General features: G+C 46.1%; 1 protein-coding gene across 2 annotated transcripts in view; it reads left to right on the top strand.

Moving 5' to 3' along the window:
* Positions 1 to 23,532, top strand: part of cfap46 (cilia and flagella associated protein 46) — a 575,305-nt gene that overhangs the window by 206,609 nt on the left and 345,164 nt on the right. For both annotated transcript variants that reach the window (XM_085994743.1, XM_085994742.1), the window contains 6 exons: positions 473 to 620; positions 1,066 to 1,249; positions 2,171 to 2,330; positions 7,279 to 7,514; positions 11,679 to 11,792; positions 13,975 to 14,139. In XM_085994743.1, the coding sequence (XP_085850869.1) occupies positions 473 to 620; positions 1,066 to 1,249; positions 2,171 to 2,330; positions 7,279 to 7,514; positions 11,679 to 11,792; positions 13,975 to 14,139 (1,007 nt within the window). The remainder of the gene's footprint in view (positions 1 to 472; positions 621 to 1,065; positions 1,250 to 2,170; positions 2,331 to 7,278; positions 7,515 to 11,678; positions 11,793 to 13,974; positions 14,140 to 23,532) is intronic.

Here is a 23,532-nt window from a genome sequence, read left to right as displayed (position 1 = left end):
CACAAAAACTGCCTATTTCCACCTCTGTAACATCACCCATCTCTGCCCCTGCCTCAGCTTAACTGCTGTTGAAACGCTCATCCCAGCTTTTATTACTTCCAGAGTCGATGATTCCTATGCTCTCTTGGCCTCTTGTGCATCCCCCGCTTCCTTTGCCCCATCATTGGTGGCCTTGCTTTCAGCCTAGAATTCCCTCCCTAAACCTCTCCGCCTCACCATTTTTCTCTCCTTGTTTAAGCTCCTTAAAACCTACCTCTTTGACCAAGCTTTTGGTCACCTAACCTAATGTGACTCTTTGACTCTGTGACAATTTTTGTCTGATTACGCTCCTGTGAAGTGCCTTGGGGCATTTTACTATGTTAAAGGCACTATATAAATGCAAGTTAATGTTTTAATTCGTCTTCTGTTTTTGTCATCTAGGTATTTGCAGCAGTTGTGTAATAATTTAGAATTCATTATATTTTGTTTCAAGCTATTGGCGATCCTGAAGATGATCTCAAATTAAGGGCAGCGATGTATGGTCTTTTATTCCACATTCATGCAAATAAAGGAGATTGGAAAGCTGGGCTGAAAGTGTTAGATGACGCAATTAGAGAAATGCCCAGGACCAAGCAGAGGCTGTAAGTAAAAATAAGGCATGACTCTACAAAAATTAATCACATAAGTGAAATAACTTGGAAGCAATGGGGCCGATTTTTCATGACCTCACCCCCCCCCCCCCCCCCCAAACTGGGCGCTGGATAGGTAGAGTACACCTCTGATCTAAGGGTCTTCATGCACAATGTGTATCACCAGCTTATTTTGGGTGTCTGAGCTCATGGCTTTTCCTTTGCGGAATACCTTGTGTGACCTTGGGTTTTAATCCCTCGCATGCTGTTTCCAGCAATAAAAAATACAAGTTAAAAATTCAACACTGACCAAAAACCATTTTTTGTCAAGAAACACCATTTTTTAAATGAAAATTTAACATGTTGTTTGCAATTACCATATTCATTTTTAACATTGATCAAATTGCCTATAAAAACATTTCAATAATTCACAAAGAATATTTTTTTCTATTTCAAGGCTTCTTTTCAAGCATAGAATTATGGTGAATACAAGGCTTGGTCGCAGTACCAACATGGATATGCAGAAATTAAAGGATGAAAGTGAAGATTATGTATCTTACATGTGGCACCGTGTGGCAATTTTCTCTAAAGAAATAGCAGATCAGTTAACTTGTTATCAGAAGTCAATCGATGTGTTGCAGGTACTTCAAATATGCTAGAAATTTCCTTTGTTACCTCCAAAATTGAAATGGATGTAAATTACTGTAATCTTAAATGTTTCTGCTTGAAAAATCTGCGTCAGATCCATAGTTGTAGCGCAAACAATCATGATTGACTGAAAGGTAGTCTAAGAAAATCACAATTGGCTCAAATTTCCCAGGAATTAATCAAAAAATACTTCAACACTTTTTGCAAGATTTATGACCCGATCTTTCACAACCTTTTTTTCAAATCCTTTTTATGGAAATTGCTTCTTGACACCCCCCACAATATGCCCCCAATAATTACAAATTATGACATAAGCATCTTGACCATTCCAATATCCTTGTAGTGGTTGCTCTTGGCATCAATGGAAGACCACAGCACCTCACTGCTGCTGTGAATCAGTGATCCAAATGTCATCACTACAAAACAATGTTTTCTTCAATCTCCACCATCTTCTTTGTGTTCCTGTCTTCTGATGAATCTCTGCATTTTTTTATTCTGACATGTCCATCATTTCACTACACATAAAAGGTATGTCATTTTTAATTTCATTCAAATTCTTGCATTGTGCCACAACATCGCACTCACACCCATCAAGCCTCTCGCACTAGAGTTCTTCCTAGTGACTCTAACCCCAATTCCTTCCAACCCAATCCCCTTGAAATCCTACAAGGCAATAACCTGTGCTTCATCACTGCACACCTCCTCTTGCTCTCATACCCTAGCTTCCCTGTGCCAAGTTCTCCTTTATCCCAGCCCACTCGTACTCCTACGTTTCAATTCCCCAGTCCAACAACATAAGGTCCAGGTCACTGTGAGCAATGGCATGTTTGAAATCTGCTGCTTTTCATGTGAATTTGTTTTGTGGGTACTAGTAATGTTGCATTTGTTTACTTTATTGAATGCTAACCTTTCAGAAACCAGAAAGTAATTGGCAGAAAATCGACCAACTGATTGAATTTGGTGAATGGCTGTATTGCAATGGATTTTCTGTAACTGATGCTCTCTGCCAGTTGGACTGGGCTGTGGATATACTTCTGAGCATGAAACTTTGGGTGAAAGTTAAGGAGGAAGAAGGTTAGCTGAATGCATTTTTTCAAACATGTAAATTTTATAATGGGGGTGGGCCACCCACACCCATTGGACGCAAGTACCCTTGCTGGATGTCGATCTGGTATTCAGAGACAGCGCTCCAGTCTTCACTTGGCTGGCCTGTCTAAAGTGAGGCCTGAACCCAACTCTTCAGACTCAGAAGTGAGAATACTACCACTGAGCCAAGGGTCACATTGTCCGGACATGAGTAGAGTAGCCTGCTGGATGTCAACCCAGAATTTAGAGATCATATTCTAGTCTTCAGTCATCAGGGCTGCCTGGAGCAGGGCATCTTGTTCATGAGACCCACGTCCTGCTCTCTCAACCCTATTCCTACTAAACTGCTGACCACCCAACTTCCCTTCCTGTCCCCCATGGTAACTGATATTTATACAGTTTCCCCTCCTCTGTTACTCTCCCCCTCCCTTTCAAATCTACTGTCATCACCTCAGTGCTCAAAAGCATGCTGAGTAAAGTAGTGGCATCCTACGAGTGCACTAAAAAAGTAAAAAATTGCAATCCCACTGCACTTTGAGGAAATTTACCTACATCATGTGATTTTTTAAAATGTTAAGCCTACTATGTCCATTTAAAGCCATCGGCCTAGAAATTCAGTTGGGCGCGCCAGCCGTTAGCGCCTTAGGAGGAGTAGATCTCGAGCGCTAGGCGCTTAGCGCCCGGGCGCAGCGCGATCTGCACCTCGCCCCAACTTCAGTAGACATTTAGCGCCGGCGCAAAGTCTTAGCGCGCGCCCTGCTGCGCGCGCAGATCATGACGTCATTTCCTAGTGCAACGCCCTTTGTGCGCCCCGAACCGGAACTTCACTCGCGCCGCCCCATTGTGCGCCGGGCGGCCCGAACGACTGTGAAGTGGAACGGTACACAGCCGAGCCGGGCCGCGGGGAGCGCAAATTAAAGGGCACTTACCCTGCACTATAAAGGGCAGCCATTTTGCAGCATTCACTCTTGTGCAACGGTTTTTTGGAGAGAGACCAAGGAAGAGAGCTTACTGCTTTGGCCCAACACTAGGACAGGTATTTTTGGCTGAGGCCAGAGCTTACCAATTATCTTTGCCTTCATTGAGAGCTCAGTGTTTGCCAGCATATAATGGGGGCTGCATTGGGTGCCAACGCTGAGTTTCAGCCTTATGCCGGAAGGGCTTACAGACGCCGTGAGAGAGTGGCAGCCCTGGTTAGACGCAGAGGGGGCAACAGGCGTCGCCAACTGAGGCCTTACCCACCCAGGCTATACCGCCAGCAGTCCTCCTATCTGACCATGTCTGCCGCGCAGTGTGTTAGGAGGCTGCGATTCAGAAGGGAGGTGGTTGTAGACATCTGCCAGCTGCTGCACAGAGATCTGCGTCCACAGCTGATGCGCAGGACGTCTCTGTCGGTGGCAGTGAAGGTGACGGTGGCTCTCAACTTCTATGCCACCGGCTCCTTCCAATCCGCTGCTGGGGACATCGCTAACATCTCCCAGTTCGCCGCGCATTGCTGCATCCGCCAGGTGACCAATGCCCTTTTCAGAAGGAGACATCAATTCATCTCCTTCCCCATGACCCTGGACAAGCAGCAGCAGCGTGCAGTGGGATTTGCAAGAATAGCGGGCTTCCCCATGGTGCAGGGCGCCATTGACTGCACGCATGTGGCTTTGCGGGCACCTCTGGAGCATGCTGAGGATTACCGCAACCGGAAGGGCTACCATTCCCTCAACGTACAGCTGGTGTGTGACCACAGGCAGCGCATCCTAGCTGTCAATGCCCGCTTTCCAGGCAGCAGCCACGATGCCTTTATCCTGCGACAGACAACTGTGGCTGACATGTTCCAGGCACAGCCTCACCCAAGAGGATGGCTGATCGGGGACAAAGGCTATCCTTTGTGTACCTGGCTCATGACCCCGCTCCGCGCGCCCACGACCCCTGCTGAAGAGGCATACAACGAGAGCCATCAAGCGACTAGGAACATCATAGAACAAACAATCGGCGTCCTCAAGCAACGGTTCCGCTGTCTGGATCGCTCCGGGGGAGCCCTCCAGTATTCGCAGGAGCGAGTCTCCCAATTCGTCGTTGTTTGCTGCATGCTGCACAACCTGGCTATCCGCAGGACTCGGGCACTGCCACCTCACGTTGGACCACCACCTCAGGAGGAGGAGCAGGAGGAGGAGGAGGACGAGGAGTACCAGCCCAGGAGGGAGGCAGAAGGTCCAAGGGCCACCCGTCGGCGGCTTATTGACCGTCACTCCTAGGCCCCCTGTCAGGGAATGGCTTGTGCCAATGAAAGAACATGATTGCAGCCGCTCCGCAAGCCCTCAGCCGGTTAAGGCAACAAACACTTCAAAGATCAAACATGGACAATGTGAATAAATAAAATGGTTTATTGTACAAACTCAGGGCCCTTCCCACATGAAAACCAAAAACAGACGAAACCCCCAAAAAACACACACACACACATGACTCACTCCCACAACCCGGGGAGCATTAACAAAAGATGTAAACAAAAATGGCCTTCATCCTCGGCCTACACAAAACAAACATTCCAAAAACACAACATTTGGACACACCCTCTACTTCGTGGCCCGCGAGGGCGATGCCTTCCGCCAACTTTGGCGGCCCCTGCACGCCCTGCTGCTCCTCCTCAAAGTGAGGCCATTGGCTGCTGCAAGGCTGGGGGCAGGCTCCTGAGGGGCACATGTCGTGACGGCAGATGCCCTTGGGGGTCGGCCTAGACGAGGTCCGGCTGTCGAGGGGCCGGCTGGTGAATGCTGCAGCTGTGGCTGGCCAGCATCAGTCGCTGCAGCAGCTCCACTGGGGGAGTGGCAGTGGCGGCTGGAGGAATGGGGGCAAGCTGGCGGATGGCAGGCGCTCGCTGGTCGCCTGAGACACTGGCATTCGCCCGGGCCAGCACTGCAGCATGCGCACCAATCTGCCGAAGGACAGACCGCTGTGCTGCTGCAGCGCGCCGGGTGCCCTGGCGATGCCTGGCTGACACAGCGAGTGTGGCAGCAGTGAGTGCCCGTGTTGACCTGTTCAGTGACTGCATCAGAGCACCCAGTGACTGCATGGCACCACTGATCACCTGCCCACTCGCTGCCTGAGCTGCCCCGAATTCCGCCTGACTGGTGGCCTGTGAGGCCCCGAAGTCGGTCACACTCCGAGACAGGGACTCGATGGCCTCAGGCAACCGTGCCACTACCCCCATGAGCTCCGTGTGCCGGCGCTCCGAGTCCGCGGACAAGTCCTCGAGGCGGCGCATCTCCTCGGCGTTGGCCGTCTCCGGACTGGAGGCCGGACTCTCCCTCTGGGGAGAAGGCCGCTGAGCTACCACCCCCCTCCCGCGTTTCTGCAGGCCGCTGGTCCCAGGAGCTACCCTCCCCTCCGACACTTCCCCCACGCTCCCCTCCAGGGAAGACGTGTCCCCTACATTGGCATGTCTTGCCGCGGCTGAGGGTTCCCCTGATGGGCCGCCTTCCTCTTGCTCCTCCTCCTCCTCCTCTTCTGAGGGGCTGTCACTGGCAACTTCAGGGACCTCCTCCTCACCATCTGAAAGCAGGAAGGCACAAGAGTAGATTTAGAGTGAGGAGAGGGCGTCAGCGAGGGATGCATGAGTGGTGGCATTCAGCGCATTGGTCGGACAGTGGCAAAGGATGTAGATCTGATGCGCAAGTGGGACGAGAGAGTTCCAAAAGGTGATGTCCTTACCATTGGTGCCCAGAACAGGGTCGGCATCTCCAGATGCAACGGGGCCAATCACCCGGCCACCCATGATGCGCTCCACGCGATGTTGCAGCTCGGTGAGCGGCTGGATCTGGGGTCCGCCTCCCCCGGTCTCAGTCCGGCTCCTCTTATTATTGGCCAGCTTGGCCTGCAAGAGAAAGGACGGCCTCTAAGTACAGTGTGTAGCCCTGATCTTGTGTGCACTGCCTCCCATGGTGGAATAGCCTGGCCAGTGTGTAGCCCTGATCTTGTGTGCACTGCCTCCCATGGTGGAATAGCCTGGCCAGTGTGTAGCCCTGATCTTGTGTGCACTGCCTCCCATGGTGGAATAGCCTGGCCAGTGTGTAGCCCTGATCTTGTGTGCACTGCCTCCCATGGTCGAATAGCCTGGCCAGTGTGTTAAGTGCAGAATGTGCAATTGATGTTCATGACTGTCCCATAGCTGCTGCATGAGGGCTGGCCATTAGGGCTTTCAGGTCCCTTTGCCCATAATGTGAGGTGCACATGCAAGGATGAGGAGGACACTGGAAAGGGTACTCACCCTGACAATCCTGGCGAGGTCATTAAGCTTTTTGCGGCATTGGACACTGCTCCTGGGGACCTTGCTGTTGGATGTCACCTTGCTGGCGACATGCCTCCAGGCTTTCCGGTAGAGGCGGGCCGGCGGCTTCCTGCCATTGTCCGGAAACAAAATGTGGCGTCTCTTCTCCACAGCACCAACCAGCACCCTCAGATCATGCTCTGAGAAGCGCTGCGCTCGTTCACGGGCCTTCTCCATGGTTTCAGGCGCTCTTTGGGTCCAGCAGCAGTGTTCAGGCCTAGCTGGAGGGCTCCACGATCCAGGGCGTGGCAGCAGACCAAGTCGACCCTTCCCCCTTAAGAGCTGGCCGGCGCCAGGGTGTCTGCTGTCAATCAAGAAATGGCCGCACCTGCGCTGCGCCCGGCCTCGGCGGTATCGCTCAGCACCTCCGGCTTAGCGCCTAAAGAGAGGCGTGCATCGCCAGTTTTAGCGCTCGAGCAAACTCTTAGGGCGAAGCTGATGAATATCGGAGAAGTGGCCTCGAATTTGCGCCGGGCGCAAACTTTAGCGGCCGCCCGACTTTACCGCCCCAAAAGTGGCTATAATGAATTTCTAGGCCATCATATTTTTGGTATGTAAGCTCTGTTGCTTTAGTGATATGGACATTTTATTTGTAATGTTTTTGTTTATTTTGATGTTCAGAAGACCACTTAGAAAAGGAGAATCAGGCAGAAAATGAAAACTTCATTCCAATAAAACATCAGATATTGATTGGAGTACAAAGGATTGACACCAGCCTGTCCTTAGCAGACCTGCAGGATGTAAGACAACTGGAAACACTAGTTATAGTACAAACTGTAATGGCGACAATTGCAGGCCGTACGTCATGCCAGCAGCACTGTTTAATGGCATATGCTTATGTCATGTGTATATGGCAGGTAAGTGCTACATGAATCCTGCTCAATTTCTGTACATTATGAATTTTACAATTCTGAAACTATTTAAAATAGTTGCATGGCAATAATCATAACAGCTTTGTATAAATGAACTTCGAAACCATATTTATTAATGAATTTAAGATCATATTTGAAAACTATGAAAAAATTCAGATCCAATCAGTCCAGTTCTGGAACCTAAAACTTATACAGATGTCAGTAAAGCATATGTGACAAACAACTTCAAAGCATGGATACAAGGTCTACAGGATATGAGTAATAAGAGAGGAATTGGTTAATACATATAAGACATCTGCATATACAGCTGTCTCTGAGGAAAGTTGCTGTAATTCTAATATTTAAATAATGAGTGAGTTACAAATGAGTAATTCATAGACAAGTTAGTATAATGTGGATAATTTGGAAAATGCTCACATTTCATAACATGTTATAAAAGTTCATGTAAAGAACATAAGGGTTATAAGGCATAGTGAGCATAGTTTTAGGAGTAATGGGTCATAATTCATGAATCTGTTACATTCGTTAACCGCTCAAAGAAATGCATCAGATGAGGGCTTTCAAATAGGTATAAGTTCCTTGAAATGTCAGAAAGCATTTGATAAAATTCTGCATCTTAACAAAACCTTTGTTGAGCTGCAGTCAGAATATTGTGTTCTGTTTCGAGTGCCTTACTTCAGGGAAAGGGTCAAGGGCATAGAGAGGATGCAGAAGAGCTTAATTGAGCCAAAAATTGTGGTTGGCAGCGTGCCTCCGGAGTACGCCGCTGACCTGCAAAAAGAATATGCACCTACCTGATGGCGGCCCTCCTGTGAAAATTTGCGGTCTGACGCTACGAGTAGGAGGGCAGCGTAATGGACCACGGATCCCAGGGACGCAGCCTGTGCAGAAGCATATCTGGGATCACGTGGGCCTGGTCCTCCAATCAGAAAACAGAATTAGATTTGACATCATTTCAGAAGGGAATCCCACAATCAGATTTAATGGAATCCCGCAATCAGATTTAATTACAATTTATAGGATTGGAATGACCTTGTGCCTGTTTGCATCAACCATAAAATTGTCATACGCAATTGCTGGCTAATTGGTGGGCAAATAGCCCAACTCTGCGCCAGCAATTGCTTTTTCTTTGGCCATGCCAATGGCCTGTAAACGCGTAGACGTTGACAGACCGTATGTTTTGGATTTAGCATGCTTTTCAAAGGAAGTATGACACATACTCAGAGAGTACGCCACCATAGCCACCGCAAAATCTGGGTGTGGTCTAATCAGCAATTTGTATAGCTGTAGTATGACTTCAAACCAATGTTCCCTCTAAGCTGCACAGCAATCGGGGAGGTACCACACAGGCCGCTCACAAGCTGTTCCCTTTAAGAAACCGCACGGCTACGCAAACATTTTTTTTTAGAGAGAACATTGCTTCTAATCCCTTGTATTCTAGTCCTCCAGATATAAAGGCCAGCATTCCATTAGACCTTTTGAATTTTTTTTGTACCTGTCCATGACATTTTAGTGATCTATGTACATGGACTTCTAAGTCTCTTTGGATCTCCACTGCTTCTAGTTTGTCACGATTTAGAAATAACTCTGCTCTATCCTTTTTAGGTCCGAAGTGGATAACCTCACACTTAATCTATTAATATCTCTATGTAATTTTATGCTTCCATCTACACTGCTTACAATGCCGCCTATCTTTGTATCATCTGAAAACTTGGATATGTAGCTCTCTATCCTGTCATCTAAGTCGTTAATAAATACAGTGAATAGTTGAGGCCCCAACACAGATCCCTGATCCCTGTGGGATGCCACTAGTCACATCCTGCCAAATAGAGTACCTGCTCATTATCCCTACTCTCGGTCTCCTGTTGCTCAACCAATCTCCTAACCAGGTCAATAATTTGCCCTCAATTCCGTGAGCTTCAACGTTAGCTAACAGTCTTTTCTGAGGGACTTATTTGAATGCCTTCCAGAAGTCTATATAAATAACATCCATAGACATTTCCCTATCCACTACTTTAGTCACCTCTTGAAAAAATTCAATCAGGTTTGTCAGGCATGAACTACCCTTTAGGTATGATCTCATTAAATGGCGGAGCAGGTTCGAGGGGCCAAATGGCCTATTCCTGCTACAATTTTTTATGTTCTTTACAAATCCATGCTGGCTTTCTCTGATCAGCAGAAAATTTTCAAGGTGTTTAGTCACTCCATCCTTAATTATAGACTAGTAATTTCCTGACAACAGATGTTAGGCTAACCAGTCTATAATTCCCTGGTTTCTCTCTCTCACCTTTCTTAAATAGTGGAGTGACGTGCAGTTTTCCAGATTTCGTGACCAAGGCTTGCCTGATGCACTTTTTGAGTGGGCCTCTATATAGGCGGACAGTGCGCCCATCCAAAATAGGCAGGAGCCACATTAACATATTTAAATTGGGCTACTAAGGCATATTTAGGACTCCAATGCAATTTTGATCCTCTACTTGGCAGATTGCAAGCAGTGTGTGTTCCAGCCAATGGAACTGAGCATTGAGCAGCCAAACCAGTGGTCCTTAAAGAGATCAACAACAACAACTGGTATTTATATAGCCAATGCAGGTCAGCGAGCACAGGGGTGATGGGTGAATGGGACTTGGTGCGAGTTAGGACATGCGCAGCAGTTTTGGATGACCTCAGGTTTACGGAAGGTAGAATGTGGGGGGCCCGCCAGGAGTTCATTGGAATAATCAAGTCTAGAGGTAACAAAGGCATGGATGAGGGTTTCAACAGCAGGTGAACTGAGGCAGGGCGGAGTCGTGCAATGTTATGGAGGTAGAAATAGGTGGTCTTAGTGATGGTGTGGATATGTGGTCAGAAGCTCATTTCAGGGTCAAATATGACACCAAGTTTGCAAACACTGCAGCTGACTCCAAAAAAGGGAAACAAAAGCATTTCTAATTAATTTTGTGGGGCCAGGAAGAGCATCAATGCTCCTCATGGCCCCAGAAAAATCTTACAGCCCACTGCCCTCCCCTTTGGGATTGCCGACTTCCCCTTTAACGACACATCTCTGACTCCGCTCTGCAGAGGAGTCACCAGATGCACTACTTCCCCCTATTTGACGAGAAGCCTGTTTGTGCTCGTTCAGTGCTGGCAGGTCCCAATGCATGTTAAAATGAGGTCCAACCATGAAAATGGATTGGGCCACCTGTCAATGTCATTGGACAGGTATAGCAGATGTTTGGCCACGGCCCTTCTGATTTACGTGATAATTGAAAATCATACCCTTGCCATCAGGACTGCGTTGCTCTGCTAGACTACACTTTAAGATTGGGCTGGCATGACTCTGCTCTGCCACTCAATGACTTCAAGTTGAAGGTAACCTGTTCCAACCTACAGTGCCCATTCCACCATCTACTAACGTTACATGCTGAGTTTCAGGAGTACTTAAGTGCACTGCTGGCTACTCAGATTTACTCTGCTGCTGTGTTCGGTCCTGGACAGAAATCCACCTTCTCTTGGACTGCAGTCCATTTCTCCACTGGCTTCTGACCTCCACATTTGCCACTGTTTTCTACTGAGACTGTAGTCTTTGTTGGACTGTCTCTATTGCAGTACCTGATCCGCTGCTATGGTTTCTGCTTCTTTGCTGGGAATTTTTCACTTTATACTGAGGTAGATTTGATCAGTTTTTGCTGCTTTTCATTCTACTCTAGATTCTGCTCCCTTTGTCCTCTCAGGTAAAGGACCCTATAGCATTTTTTGAGTAAGAGCAGAGAGATTTTACCAGTGTCCTGGATAATATTTGTCCCTCAACAAAGACTACTAAAAATTGATTATCTGGTCCTTATCTCATTGCTGCTTGTGGGACTTTGCTATGTACAAAAGTAGTTCATTAGCTGTGAAGCACTTTGGAACATCCTGAGGTCATGCAGTATATGAATGAAATTTCTTCCTTCCTTTTTTCTTCCTTTTTCATTTCTTTTTTCTTTTTTCTTTCTTTGTGCAATTGTTCTGTAATTTATTCCTACCTACCAATCTAATTTGTTTATATATGAATAAAAATAAACAAGCAAGGTTTTCAATAAACTGCTGAAAATAGATTCTATTTGAAGCTAATCAATTGTAATTGATCAATTTTTAACCAATCTTTGTTTCCTTAAATTTTAATCTTAGGTATCATTGGCATCAGCAGAGATGCTCATTAAAGAGTTAGCTGCGTCTACTCCTACACCAGCTGGCCGTGCAGATACAGGAATTAAATCAAATAAATCAAAGGGCAAGAAAGAGGTAATGTGCAGTAAATTTGAGGAACCATTTGAATTCATTTTTATTTAACATGTGTTCCAGAAAATACGATTCAGTGTTTCCCAGTTAGCTCAGATTTGCAGCAAAGCCTGAACTGATGGTGTACGGCACTCATTGCCACCTCCATCAACCCAGTACACAGCTACCCAATGTCAGAAAAAGTCCACTGACCTCTCCAGGGTAGCCAAGGTAACATAAGCACCTCTTTCCATGGGCCTGGATCATGCCCTTTGTGGGCTTCCCTTTCTCAGCCAAAAATCTGGCCCCACCTTTTGCTGGATTATAGACAGTAACACATCTCCCGAAGTGTCTTGACATTTTTGGGCAGGTTGCCCCGAAGAAGCACGAGACTCAAGGATTGCAATATGCCATATTGTTACAGACACAAAATGGCTGCCTTGGCCCTTTCAGCTGCTGCCATAGCACTGGATTTCTACCCACCGGACACCTTTTTAGGGTGCTAATAGTGCTTGGAATAAGCATAAATATGTAATAAAAGTGCACTGAGGAAAGTCTTACAGATTCAGACAGTTTAAAAAATGTTCTGAAGTTAATTTAACTTCTTTGCGAATTATTCTATCTTTATTGCTTTTTAATTATGTGCGCCATCATTAACTTGCTACATATTTTTGTTTCTGTATAATTATCTTACTTGCAATAAATTTGACTAATAGTTTTAGCCTGAACATAACCATTTGAACAGTATGGATTTCATTGTCTTTTGGAGTAGACAGGAGAATTTAGTGGGCATACCACATGGCCTCTGTTACATTATACTGTAATTAAAGGGTAATTGTTAGTCCTATGATAAACTGTAATACAACAACAACTTGCATTTATATAGCGCCATTAACATAGTAAACTGTCCCAAGGCGCTTTACAGAACTGTTATCCGACAAAATTTGACACTGAGCTACATAAGGAGATATTAGAACTGGTGACCAAAAGCTTGGTCAAAGTGGTAGGTTTTAAGGAGCATCTTAAAGGAGAAGAGAGAGGTAGCGAGGTGGCAAAGTTTAGGGAGAGAATTCCAGACCTTCGGGTCTAGGCAGTTGAAGGCACGGCTGCCAGTGGAGGGGCGAAGGAAATCGGTGATGCACAAGAAGTCAGAGTTCTCGGAGGGTTGTAGGGCTGGAGGAGGTTACAGACATGTAAAGCACAGCCACGAAAGGATTTGAACACAAGGATGAGAATCTGAAATTTGAGGTGTTGCTAGACCAGGAGCCAATGTAGGTCAGCGAGCACAGGAATGATGGGTGAATAGGATTAGTTGCAAGTCAGGATACGGGCAGCAGAGCTTTGAATGAGCTGAAGTTTATGGAGGGTGGAAGATGGGAGGCTGGCCAGGAGAGCATTGGAATACTCGAGTATAGATTGGGGTTTCAGCAGTAGAAAGGCTGAGGCAAGGGCAGAAACGTGATATTACGAAGGTGGAAGTAGACAGTCTTGGTGATAGAGAGGATGCAAGGTGTGTTGTTAACCATAATATTAACAGATAGTCAAGTATATAGTGCCCCTTTCCATCATTGGTAAGTTGAAAAAATACAGTGCTCATAAATGTATTCATGCATTAATAAAACTCTGCCTACTGGTCTCCAGCTTCGAGTTACAGTTCTAATGATTGAAAAGAGCTGATGGATAGTCAGCTTTATTTATTTAAATTTTTTCGAAGAATTTTACAGGAGTAACAAATGCAGGTGGCATGAAGCCAATCATTTAAATAAACCACCAACACAAATCAAAAAATGGTCAAGCATATAACAATAGTCATGGTAAAAGAAATTGTAATTTTCTTTTAAAGAAACCCTGCCTATTGGCTTACATATTAGTGTAGCTGTAGTGCTTTTTTTAAATATATTATTTAAAGCTCTTTTCAATTATAAGAAGCAAAGGACTGCAGTGGCCCACTTGAAACGTTACTTAAACTTGAAAATACCCACCACTGACTGTAGATATACTGTAGTTGATGCATATTGCTCGTGGCATCGGAATACCATTTCCAAGCAAATTCTCAAATCCAGCTCTACTGCCAAATTGACAGAGTTACATTATGGGTTTTGTGATGGAGTGGTGCAAAAAATATTTCTGTTTTGATGCAAGACCAACAATATAATTGCAATATTATTCTAGCAGTTCTGATTTTTGGAGTATTTTTTTCTAATAGTCAGCATCTGATGCTCGAGAGAAGTCCAAATCAAAAGGGGCACTTGAAACCATGCCTGCTAATCCAGAGGAGTGGGCAATTTATGAATGCCCCAATAAAGTTCGAGAGGTCTTTAAGCAGGGCTCAAGTTGTTGCCTGATCAACAGGAAAAATATCCTAAAACCTGTAAGTATAAAAAAGTGTTTCACAAAGTTAGGAGTAAGTAGATATTTTGAGTGAGTTATTCAAATCTTTGTCATAAGTTAGCATAGATTTATAAGAGTCTGGATTTCCCAACCTCTACTGCCCAATTTTCTTAGCAAGCTAAAAGGATCTTTTTTTGCTGAAAGATTTTTTCACTTGCCTTTACAGTTAGTAAATATTATTCATTCATAGTGCTTGGGAAAGTAAACTGCCACTGGAACCGGCGAAAGTACTCAGAGGCTGGGTATTCTGCGCCGAGTGTCTCACCTCCTGACTCCACAAAGCCTTTCCACCATCAACAAGGCACAAGTCAGGAGTGTGATGGAATACTCTTCACTTGCCTGGATGAGTGCAGCTCCAACAACACTCAAGAAGCTCAGCACCATCCAAGACAAAGCAGCCCGCTTGATTAGCACCCCATCCACCACCATAATCATTCACTCCCTCCACTACCGGCATACTGTGGTTGCAGTGTGTCCATCTACAAGATGCACTGCAGCAACTTGCCAAGGCTTCTTAGGCAGCACCTCCCAAACCCGCGACCTCTACCACCTAGAAGGACAAGGGCAGCAGGCGCATGGGAACACCACCACCTCCAAGTTCCCCTCCAAGTCACACACCATCCTGACTTAGAAGTATATTGTCGTTTCTTCATCGTTGCTGGGTCAAAATCCTGGAACTCCCTACCTAACAGCACTGTGGGAGTACCTTCACCATACGGGCTGCAGCGGCTCAAGAAGGTGGCTCACCACCACCTTCTCAAGGGCAATTAGGGATGGGCAATAAATGCTGGCCTTGCCAGCGACGCCCACATCCCGGGGACGAATAAAAACATTTTTTTTAAAGTTAGTCAGCAGCCACAGGGACAGCAGGGAGTGGTGGCAAAGGTAGCAAGGGAATATTGTTTCACTGTTGCCTGCTCCTTCATTAATTTATTGATTTGTTGATCTGCACACTACTCTCTTAATTTATGAATTCACTGGTGCTTGTTGCTCCATTCATTTCTTCATTTGTTACTGTGCACAATGCTGCATTAAATAATTTACTGCTTACCCACTGGTAACTTGATTTCTTGGTACGTGGTGTTCTATGAATTTGATTCATTGATGACCCGTTTGCTACTAATTTCTTAATTCACTGCTGTCTACTTAGCCGTGTATACTGCAGTGTTCATCAGTGTCCTTTCTTTGTTGTCAGTAGACCAGATTTATGCTACCTGGTGTAAAGGATTGCTGAGACATTGTGCATAGAGGAAAATTGGGCGGGGAGAATTGCACACCCATACCGGAGCCTGTCCCCTTCTCCTCTATGTATTGCACCCAGGCGATCATTTATCCCGAAGTGCAATAAAAGGAAAATCTGCTCTCTTGACGAAGACTGGGTGGTGTCAGAGAAGAAATATTTTGTTCCAATGTGTGTTACTTTTTATATTATTATAGTAGCAACTTCAGTTGTCCACTGTTTCTTTGCATTCTTTGAGAGCATCGAAATAAAACTTTTCAACATTGCATAGATCTCAACTCGCTGTTTGCAATGTTATGGGAGATCAGTTAGCATATTAAAAACAACAAGGGTGCCAAGTGTGCCCTTTGGGATAACTCACTTGTAGCCTCTTCTCAATCTGAAGAGTTCCCATTTATGACAACCTTCTGTTCCCTGTTTTTAAGCTCATTTTCCATCCAGTGCCATACATAACCTCCTATTAATTGACCCCTTACTTATCTATTTCAGGAAATTCCTCATCTATTAACTCTTATTAACTCACAGTCACAGGCTGTTCTGTTATTTAATCAAATTAAAGCAACGTTTGATTTAGGTTAATTCCATCATGACATTGTATACAACAAAACTAAATGTGTTTTCAGCCAAATTAAAATGAATAGTTCTACATGCAACTGAAATATTGTTCATGTAAAAGTAGATATGAGCAGATCTCCCATTGCAGTGCTCGCAATGAGTCAGGGTATACACTCATTTTATTAACAATAGGGGTGTTATCAATACAGTATGGCAGAGGAAGTGTTACAGGAAGTAAGTACGCCAATTCCAGACAGTGTGTGCTAGATGCAAAATGTTTAACATATTACGAGTTGATCTCCTAAGGTGTTGCGCATGAGGAGTCAAGACCAAATGTGAGGTGAAGTGAAGTTAGAGGGCAGGGGACAATCAGCCTAGGGTGTACAAATGTAATTCAGTCCCAATTTTAAAATCATTCATTCTGTCCTTATTTTTTAAAAATGCCTAAATTTTATATTATTGTAGTAAATCTCCATGACGTTGCTCACAGTGAGTTGTGTTGTCCTGAGCTATCTGCCTTCATGTCTTTCTTCCCTGAAGCTGTGCTTTTTGCAATGTGTGAATCTTCCCCGATATTTTTGTCTTTCTCGCTGTCACTGTCCCTGTCTCTCCTTATGTTTCTATGATCTTTCCCTTAGTGTGGAGATTGCTGCGTCTTTATGGTGTGAGTTCTGTCTCTGTTACCCTGATGTGTGTCTCTCCATTAAGCAGAAGGGGAATACCTCTCTCTGGGGGCATGCCACATGGCTTGGATGGCCCCCAATCTTTAGTCCTCTCTGCTTACACAAGTCTCACCAATGGCTCCAAGTAGTCACTTGTGCATGACGACACCCTAGGAAACTGCATCGGCTCAAAGGCTAAACAAGATGAAGGTAACTCGCGGATTTGTATCCTGGGTAATAGAGAGACATCCATCGCCTTAGTGTATGAGGAATGCTGTGATGAAGTAGGTAGACTTGGTAGGTATGCTAACCTTTCCGGCTAAGAAGGCACAGTACCAAGACTAGGTGGAAAGCTCAGATCTTCGGTATGGGTGCATCAGATATTACAGATCATCCACTGCAGCCCTCCTCATCTCCAGACATTTCAACTTCCTTTTGCCATTGGCTTCAGATGTGGGGGCGTTTTGCCATTGGATTCAGATGTGGGGGCCAGAGAGGGTGAGGCAAACTCTGCACAAATTTCCCTTCCTTAAATCAATCTCACACACAAGTACCATTCATCTCATATTTCTGTTCTTTTTCTACAAGCCATTTGGCGATGGGCGAGCAGCGAAGCAGCAGGTGAGGCTACACTGGAAACTGTAGTTAGAAACCTGCACACAGGCGGCTCAGGGCATAGGGTCGCTCTTCGCTGAACGAAACAGTTTGTCAGCCCCCTGGGCAACTGTGCAGCCCTCTTTAGGACAGCACTGCTCATCTCCGTGGTGTGAGGAAAGGGCTAGAAAAGGTGTCCTAAATTGCCCGCTTCTCTGTTTCTTGGTCAGCATGCCGCAGCTGACAGGCAACCCATTTTTTCAGTCGAAAACATCCAAAATCAAGAACCAAATGTTTCCCTCTCAGCACTGCTTCCTGGAATGTTCGAACATTCATGGACAATGATTATATATGGAGAATTACATTACATTTACAGTACAGAAACTGGTCTGTGCTGGTGTTCACACAAGACTTCTCCCACCCTACTTCGTCTAACCCTATCTGCATATCCTTCTATTCCTTTCTCCCTCATGTACTTATCTGGCTTCCCCTTAAAGGAATATATGCTATCTAGCTCAACCACTCCATGTGGTACAAGTTTAATAGAAAAAGTTCAATAGCAATAGAAAAACAGAATATTTTTAAATGGTGAGAAACTATTAAATGTTGGTGTTCAGAGAGATTTAGGTGTCCTCGTACAGGAAACACAGAAAGCTAGCATGCAGGTACGACAAGCAATTAGGAAGGCAAATGGTATGTTGGCCTTTATTGCAAGGGGGTTGGAGTACAAGAGTAAGGAAATCTTACTACAATTGTACAGGGCTTTGGTGAGACCACACCAGGAGTACTGTGCATGGTTTTGGTCTCCTTAACTGAGGGAGGAAATACTTGCCTTAGAGGTGGTGCCTATACTCACTGGAGTTTAGAAAAATGAGATGGGATCTCATTGAAACATATAAGATACTGAGGGGGGATTGACAGTTTACATGCTGAGAGGTTGTTTCCCCTGGCTGGAGAGTCTAGAATCATAGAAAGTTACAGCACGGAAGGAGGCCATTTCAGCCCATCGTGTCCACACTGGCCAACAAAGAGCTATTCAGCCTAATCCCACTTCCCAGCTCTTGGTCCGTAGCCCTGCAGGTTACAGCATCCCAAGTACACATCCAAGTACTTGTTAAATGTGGTTAGGGTTTCTGCCTCTACCACCCTTTCAGGCAGTGAGTTCCAGACCCCCACAACCCTCTGGGTGAAGAAATTTCCCCTCAAATCCCCTCTAAACCTTCCAATTACTTTAAATCTGTGCCCCCTGGTTTTAGACCCCTCTGCTAAGGGAAATAGGTCCTTTCTATCCACTTTATCTAGGCCCCTCAATAAGGTCTCCCCTCAGCCTCCTCTGTTCCAAGGAAAACAAACCCAGCCTATCCAGTCTTTCCTCATCTCAACTCCTGGCAACATCCTTGTAAATCTCCTCTGTACCCTCTCTAGTGCATTCACATCTTTCCTGTAATGTGGTGACCAGAACTGCATGCAACACTCTAGCTGAGGCCTAACTAGTGTTTTATACAGTTGAAGCATAACCCTCCTGCTCTTGTATTCTATGCCACGGCTAATAAAGGCAAACATTCCATATGCCTTCTTAACCACCTTATCTACCTGGGGGGCAGTCTCAGGATAAGGGGTCGGCCATTCAAGACTGAGATGAGGAGGAATTTCTTCACTCGGGGTTGTGAATCTTTGGAATTCTCTATCCCAAAGGGCTGTGGATGCTGAGTCGTTGAGTATATTCAAGGCTGAGATCGATAGATTTTTGGACTGTAGGGGAATCAAGAGATATGGGGATATAAACAACAACAATTTATATTTATATAGCACCTTTAACATAGTAAAATGTCCCAAGTCGCTTCACAGGAGTATTGTAAGATAAAGAATTTGATACTGAGCCATATAAGGAGCAATTAGGGCAGATGACCCAAAGCTTGGTCAAAGAGGTAGGTTTTAAGGAGCATCTTAAAGGAGGAAAGAGAAGCAGAGAGGTTTCGGCAGGGAATTCCAGAGCTTCGGGCCTAGGCAACAGAAGGCACGGCTACCAATGGCTGAGTGATTATCATCAGGGATGCTCAAGAGAGCAGAATTAGAGGAGCGGGGCTGTGTGGGGCTGGAGGAGATTACAGAGATAGGGAGGGGTGAGGCCATGGAGGGATTTGAAAACAAGGATGAGAATTTTGAAATTGAGGTGTTGCTTAACCGGGAGCCAGTGTAGGTCAGCGAGCACAGAGGTGATGGGTGAACGGGACTTGGTGCAAGTTAGGACATGGGCAGCCGAGTTTTGGATGACCTCAGGTTTACGTATGGTAGACCATGGGAGGCCAGCCAGGAGTGCGTTGGAATAGTGAAGTCTAGAGGTAACAAAGGCATGGATGAGGGTTTCAGCAGCGGATGAGCTGAGGCAAGGGCGGAGACGGGCGATGTTACGGAGGTGGAAATAGGCAGTCTTAATTATGCCGCGGATATATGGTCGGAAGCTCATTTCAGGGTCAAATATGACATGATTGGGTGGGAAAGAGGAGTTGAAGTCGAAGATCAGCCATGATTGAAGGGCCGTGCAGCCTACTCCTGCTCCTAATTCTTATGTTCCTATGTTCCACATTCTAACCACTCTCTGGGTAAAGTAATTTCTCCTGAATTTTTTATTGGATTTATTAGTGACCATCTTATATTTATGGCGCTAGTTTTGGTCTCACCCACAAGTGGAAACATCTTCTCTACGTCTACCCTATCAAAATCCTTCATAATTTTAAAGACCTCTATCAGGTCACGCCTCAGCCTTCTCTTTTCTAGGAAAGGAATCCCAGCCTTTTCAGTCTTTCCTGATAGGTATAGCATCTCAATTCTGGTATCATCCCTGTAAATCTTTATTGCACCTTCTCCAGTGCCTCTGAATTCTTTTTGTGATATGGGAAGCAGAACTGTACACAGTACTCTAAGTGTATCTACGGATAGACCTGAACGCAGAACTGTGCTGATTGCCAGAGCACTGACCAGATATAAAATGGACATTGTAGCACTAAACGAAACTGCCCTTGCTGAAGTTGGTCAACTTAAGGAAACTGGTGCTGACTTTACCTTCTTGTGGAGTGACCGGCCTAAAGAGGAATGTTGTGAGGCTGGTGTTGGCTTTGCTATCAAGTTCAGTATCACAAGCAAACTTGAGAATTTTCCCAAAGGTATCAATGACCGCTTGATGACACTAAGATTGCCATTCACTGGGAAATGTCATGTCACCATCATCCCTATGCACCATGATGTAAGAAAACTACTAGATACTTGATCAGAGTATTAAACAAGGCTTTAATCGACTGTTTCACAACATGGAAGTCTAGTTATCCTTCACTAGTTCCTGTTTACAAAATGTCCCTGAGCAAGCTGGGCCTGTGCCCGAGTATTTATACTCTCCCTAAACAGCGCCATCAGCAGGCCGCCCAGTATATTTCATAAGTCCTTTCTACATAAATGGTACGATTTATGTCATTCTTCCCGCCTGAAAGATTGGAAGTCCGGCAGCTTCTTTCTACTGAATTAGGTGGACTAAGAATAGACGCAGCCGTTTGGATCTCCGTCGGTGGCCGGAAGGCACGTCTCATCGGACCGTGTTTTGGTCCCTGGGTCGCTTCGTTCGTACCAGCGGGTTGGCAGTGTCCGTGTCGCTTTGATCGACCCGAGGGGGACTGGGGAGATCGTGGCTCCGGGTGCATTTGGATATCTGTTGGTGGCTGGAAGGCACGTCTCCTCGGACTGTGTTTTGGTCCCTGGGTCGCTTAGTTCGTACCAGCGCGCTGGCAGAGTCTGTGTCACCTTGACCAACCTGAGGGGGACTGGGGAGATCGTGGCTCCTGGTGCGGGCCCCCACAGGCGCAGAGCTGGCTTCACCCTGCCCAGTAGTCGGTGACTGACCGGCGTCCTGGCTTCGGGTGGCCATCCCACGGGGAGCACTCTGTTCCCCGGGTTGATCCGGTGGAATGGCTGGCAGATCCCTTGATGTCCTGGGTAGGGCATCATCCTCAGAGGAGCACAGGGTATCGTGTCATTGATATGCGTCCCACCCTCCATTAGGCCCGTGGGACCGGTTGGACAGGGAGCCAGATCCCGGAGTGACACTGCGGATTCCCGGCCATCAGGGTACCGCACGTATGCGTACATGGGATTGACATCCGTCAGTTCCACTTTGTCGACGAGGGGATCACTCTTAGAGGATCGGACGAATCTTCGGAGCAGCATGGGGCCAGGAGCTGCCAACCATGATGGTAGGGATGTCCCATGAGTGGAGCGACGCTGGAACCCGAAGAATCATTCATGAGGAGTAGCGTTGGTGGATGTAGAAAGAAGAGACCTGATGGAATGCAATGCGTCAGGGAGCACAGTTTCCCTCTGCTGCTCTGATAGGTTGTGTGACCTCAGTGCAGGACGAACAGCGTTCCAAATGATAGCGTTGTATCTCTCAACCTGTCCATTTCCAATAGGATGATACAGTGTCGTTCTACTTGTGGCGATTCCCCGTTGGGAAAGATAACTTTTGAGTTCGCATGACATGAAGGAGGGACCCTGATCAGAGTGGATGAAGTTGACCGTACCGCAAAGGGAAAAGACCTGATTGAGGCATTTGATCACTGTGGAAGTAAGCATACTGGTTAATAGTTTGCGAGTAATCGATGCAAAGATGTTTCTTGTGTTGCTCCAGAGGATTTTTAACAACGATGACTTGAGCCCGCCAGGAAGATGAACATGGCTCAATGATACCATCAGCTAGAAGGAGAGAGATCTCTGCCTCAATAAAGGATAGATCATCTTGGCTGAAACGTCGTGATTTAGTGACTATGGGCTTACATCAGGGGGAAAGATTGGCAAACAAGGAGGGCTCATCAAGCGAAGCCGCCGAAAGCACACAAAACGGTACTTTGGAAATAGTAAGCTCCGGTTTTGACCCTCCAAACTCAAAAGTGAGTCTTTTGTGCTGTTTCTGGAAATCCTGTCCCAGGAGCACATCACTGCATAGGTTTTTGAGCACCCCGAGCCAGGTGGAGGAATAAGTGCGGCCATTGAGAATAAGGTTGACAAGACAAAAGCCGGAAGAGTTGGTGGTCAGTGTCGTCAGAGCCATTGCAATTTCCCTGTCCGAGGGGTAAATACGCAGTTTTAACTTACTGACAGCCTGCTCACTGATGAAGCTGTCAGAGCTGCATGAGTCGATTAGTGCACTCAAAATGTGTCCATTTACCGAAACCTTCGTGGCTGCATGGGACAGGCTTTGGGGAAAAACAGCTGTGATGGGAGGAGGAGTAGTTTTACCCTTGACAGTTGTAACCTTAGTAGTGGCTCTTGGGGGAGGAGCAGTTTTATAGATAGCAGTTGCAAAACTAACAGGGGCTCTTGACTGACATACCTTAGAAAAGTGACCTTTCTTACTGCAATGACTGCAGGTTGCGTTACGAGCAGGACAAAATTTCCTATAGTGGAATGCACCTCCACAGAAGAAACACTTCCTTCCAGATTGCCAAGATGCCGCTAGGGCAGGGTCGTCATCAGTGAGGGCTTCTAGGGTAGGGTCGTCATCGGCTAGGATAGAGTAGTCATCAGTGAGGACTTCTGCCCGAGGCCCATTGGAGGAGTCACCAAAAGTGATAGCAGCAGTCCGTGCATGCGGTAAAAGATAGGCATCTGCATTTCTTTTTGCTAAGTCCAGAGAACATGCCTGGTCATAGGCAGCTGCATTTTTTTTGCTAAGTCCAGAGAATATGCCTGGTCATAGGCAGCTTGTAACTTGAGAGTTTTATTCCCCAACAGTTGCTGGCGTATGAAAGGAGACGCAATTCCATTAATAAAGGAATCACAAATTACTCCTCCTGGTACTGCTCAGCTGAGACAGCTTTGAGATTACAATCCTTGCTGAGCCTGCAAAGCTTTTGAAGGAATTCGTCAAGTGATACCCCGGGTTGTTGTCGAGTTGTGGCCAGTAGATGCCGAGCAAAAATTTTGTTTGGGGCCTTAACATATAGTTGCTGTAGTATTTGGATAGCGGAGTCATAGTCTATACAGTCTTCGATATAGTCAAACACATGAGGGGATACATAATTGGAAAGTATCTCTAACTTATCAGGAACATTCTCACCACACACCCTGAGGAAGTTGCTGAAGGTACGATACCAGTGTTTCCATACTTTAGCCGTTGTAGGTGAATTTGGGTCCAGGCCAAGACAGGCGGGTCGGAGTAGTTTCTCCATGATGGATTGATTACTACCTCTGGTTCCCTTCTACCATTTGAGTCATAGGCATCTGTTCCCCAAACCACTCAGAGCATGGAGCAGCAAACAGTCGATTAAATTGACGT

The sequence above is a fragment of the Somniosus microcephalus genome, chromosome 8 (assembly GCF_052327205.1).
Source record: "Somniosus microcephalus isolate GS21.2 chromosome 8, FLI_Smic_1.0, whole genome shotgun sequence".
Lineage (NCBI taxonomy): Eukaryota > Metazoa > Chordata > Chondrichthyes > Squaliformes > Somniosidae > Somniosus > Somniosus microcephalus.
The sequence above is the reverse complement of the archived record's forward strand: the minus strand, read 5'-3'. Positions and strand labels throughout refer to the sequence as shown.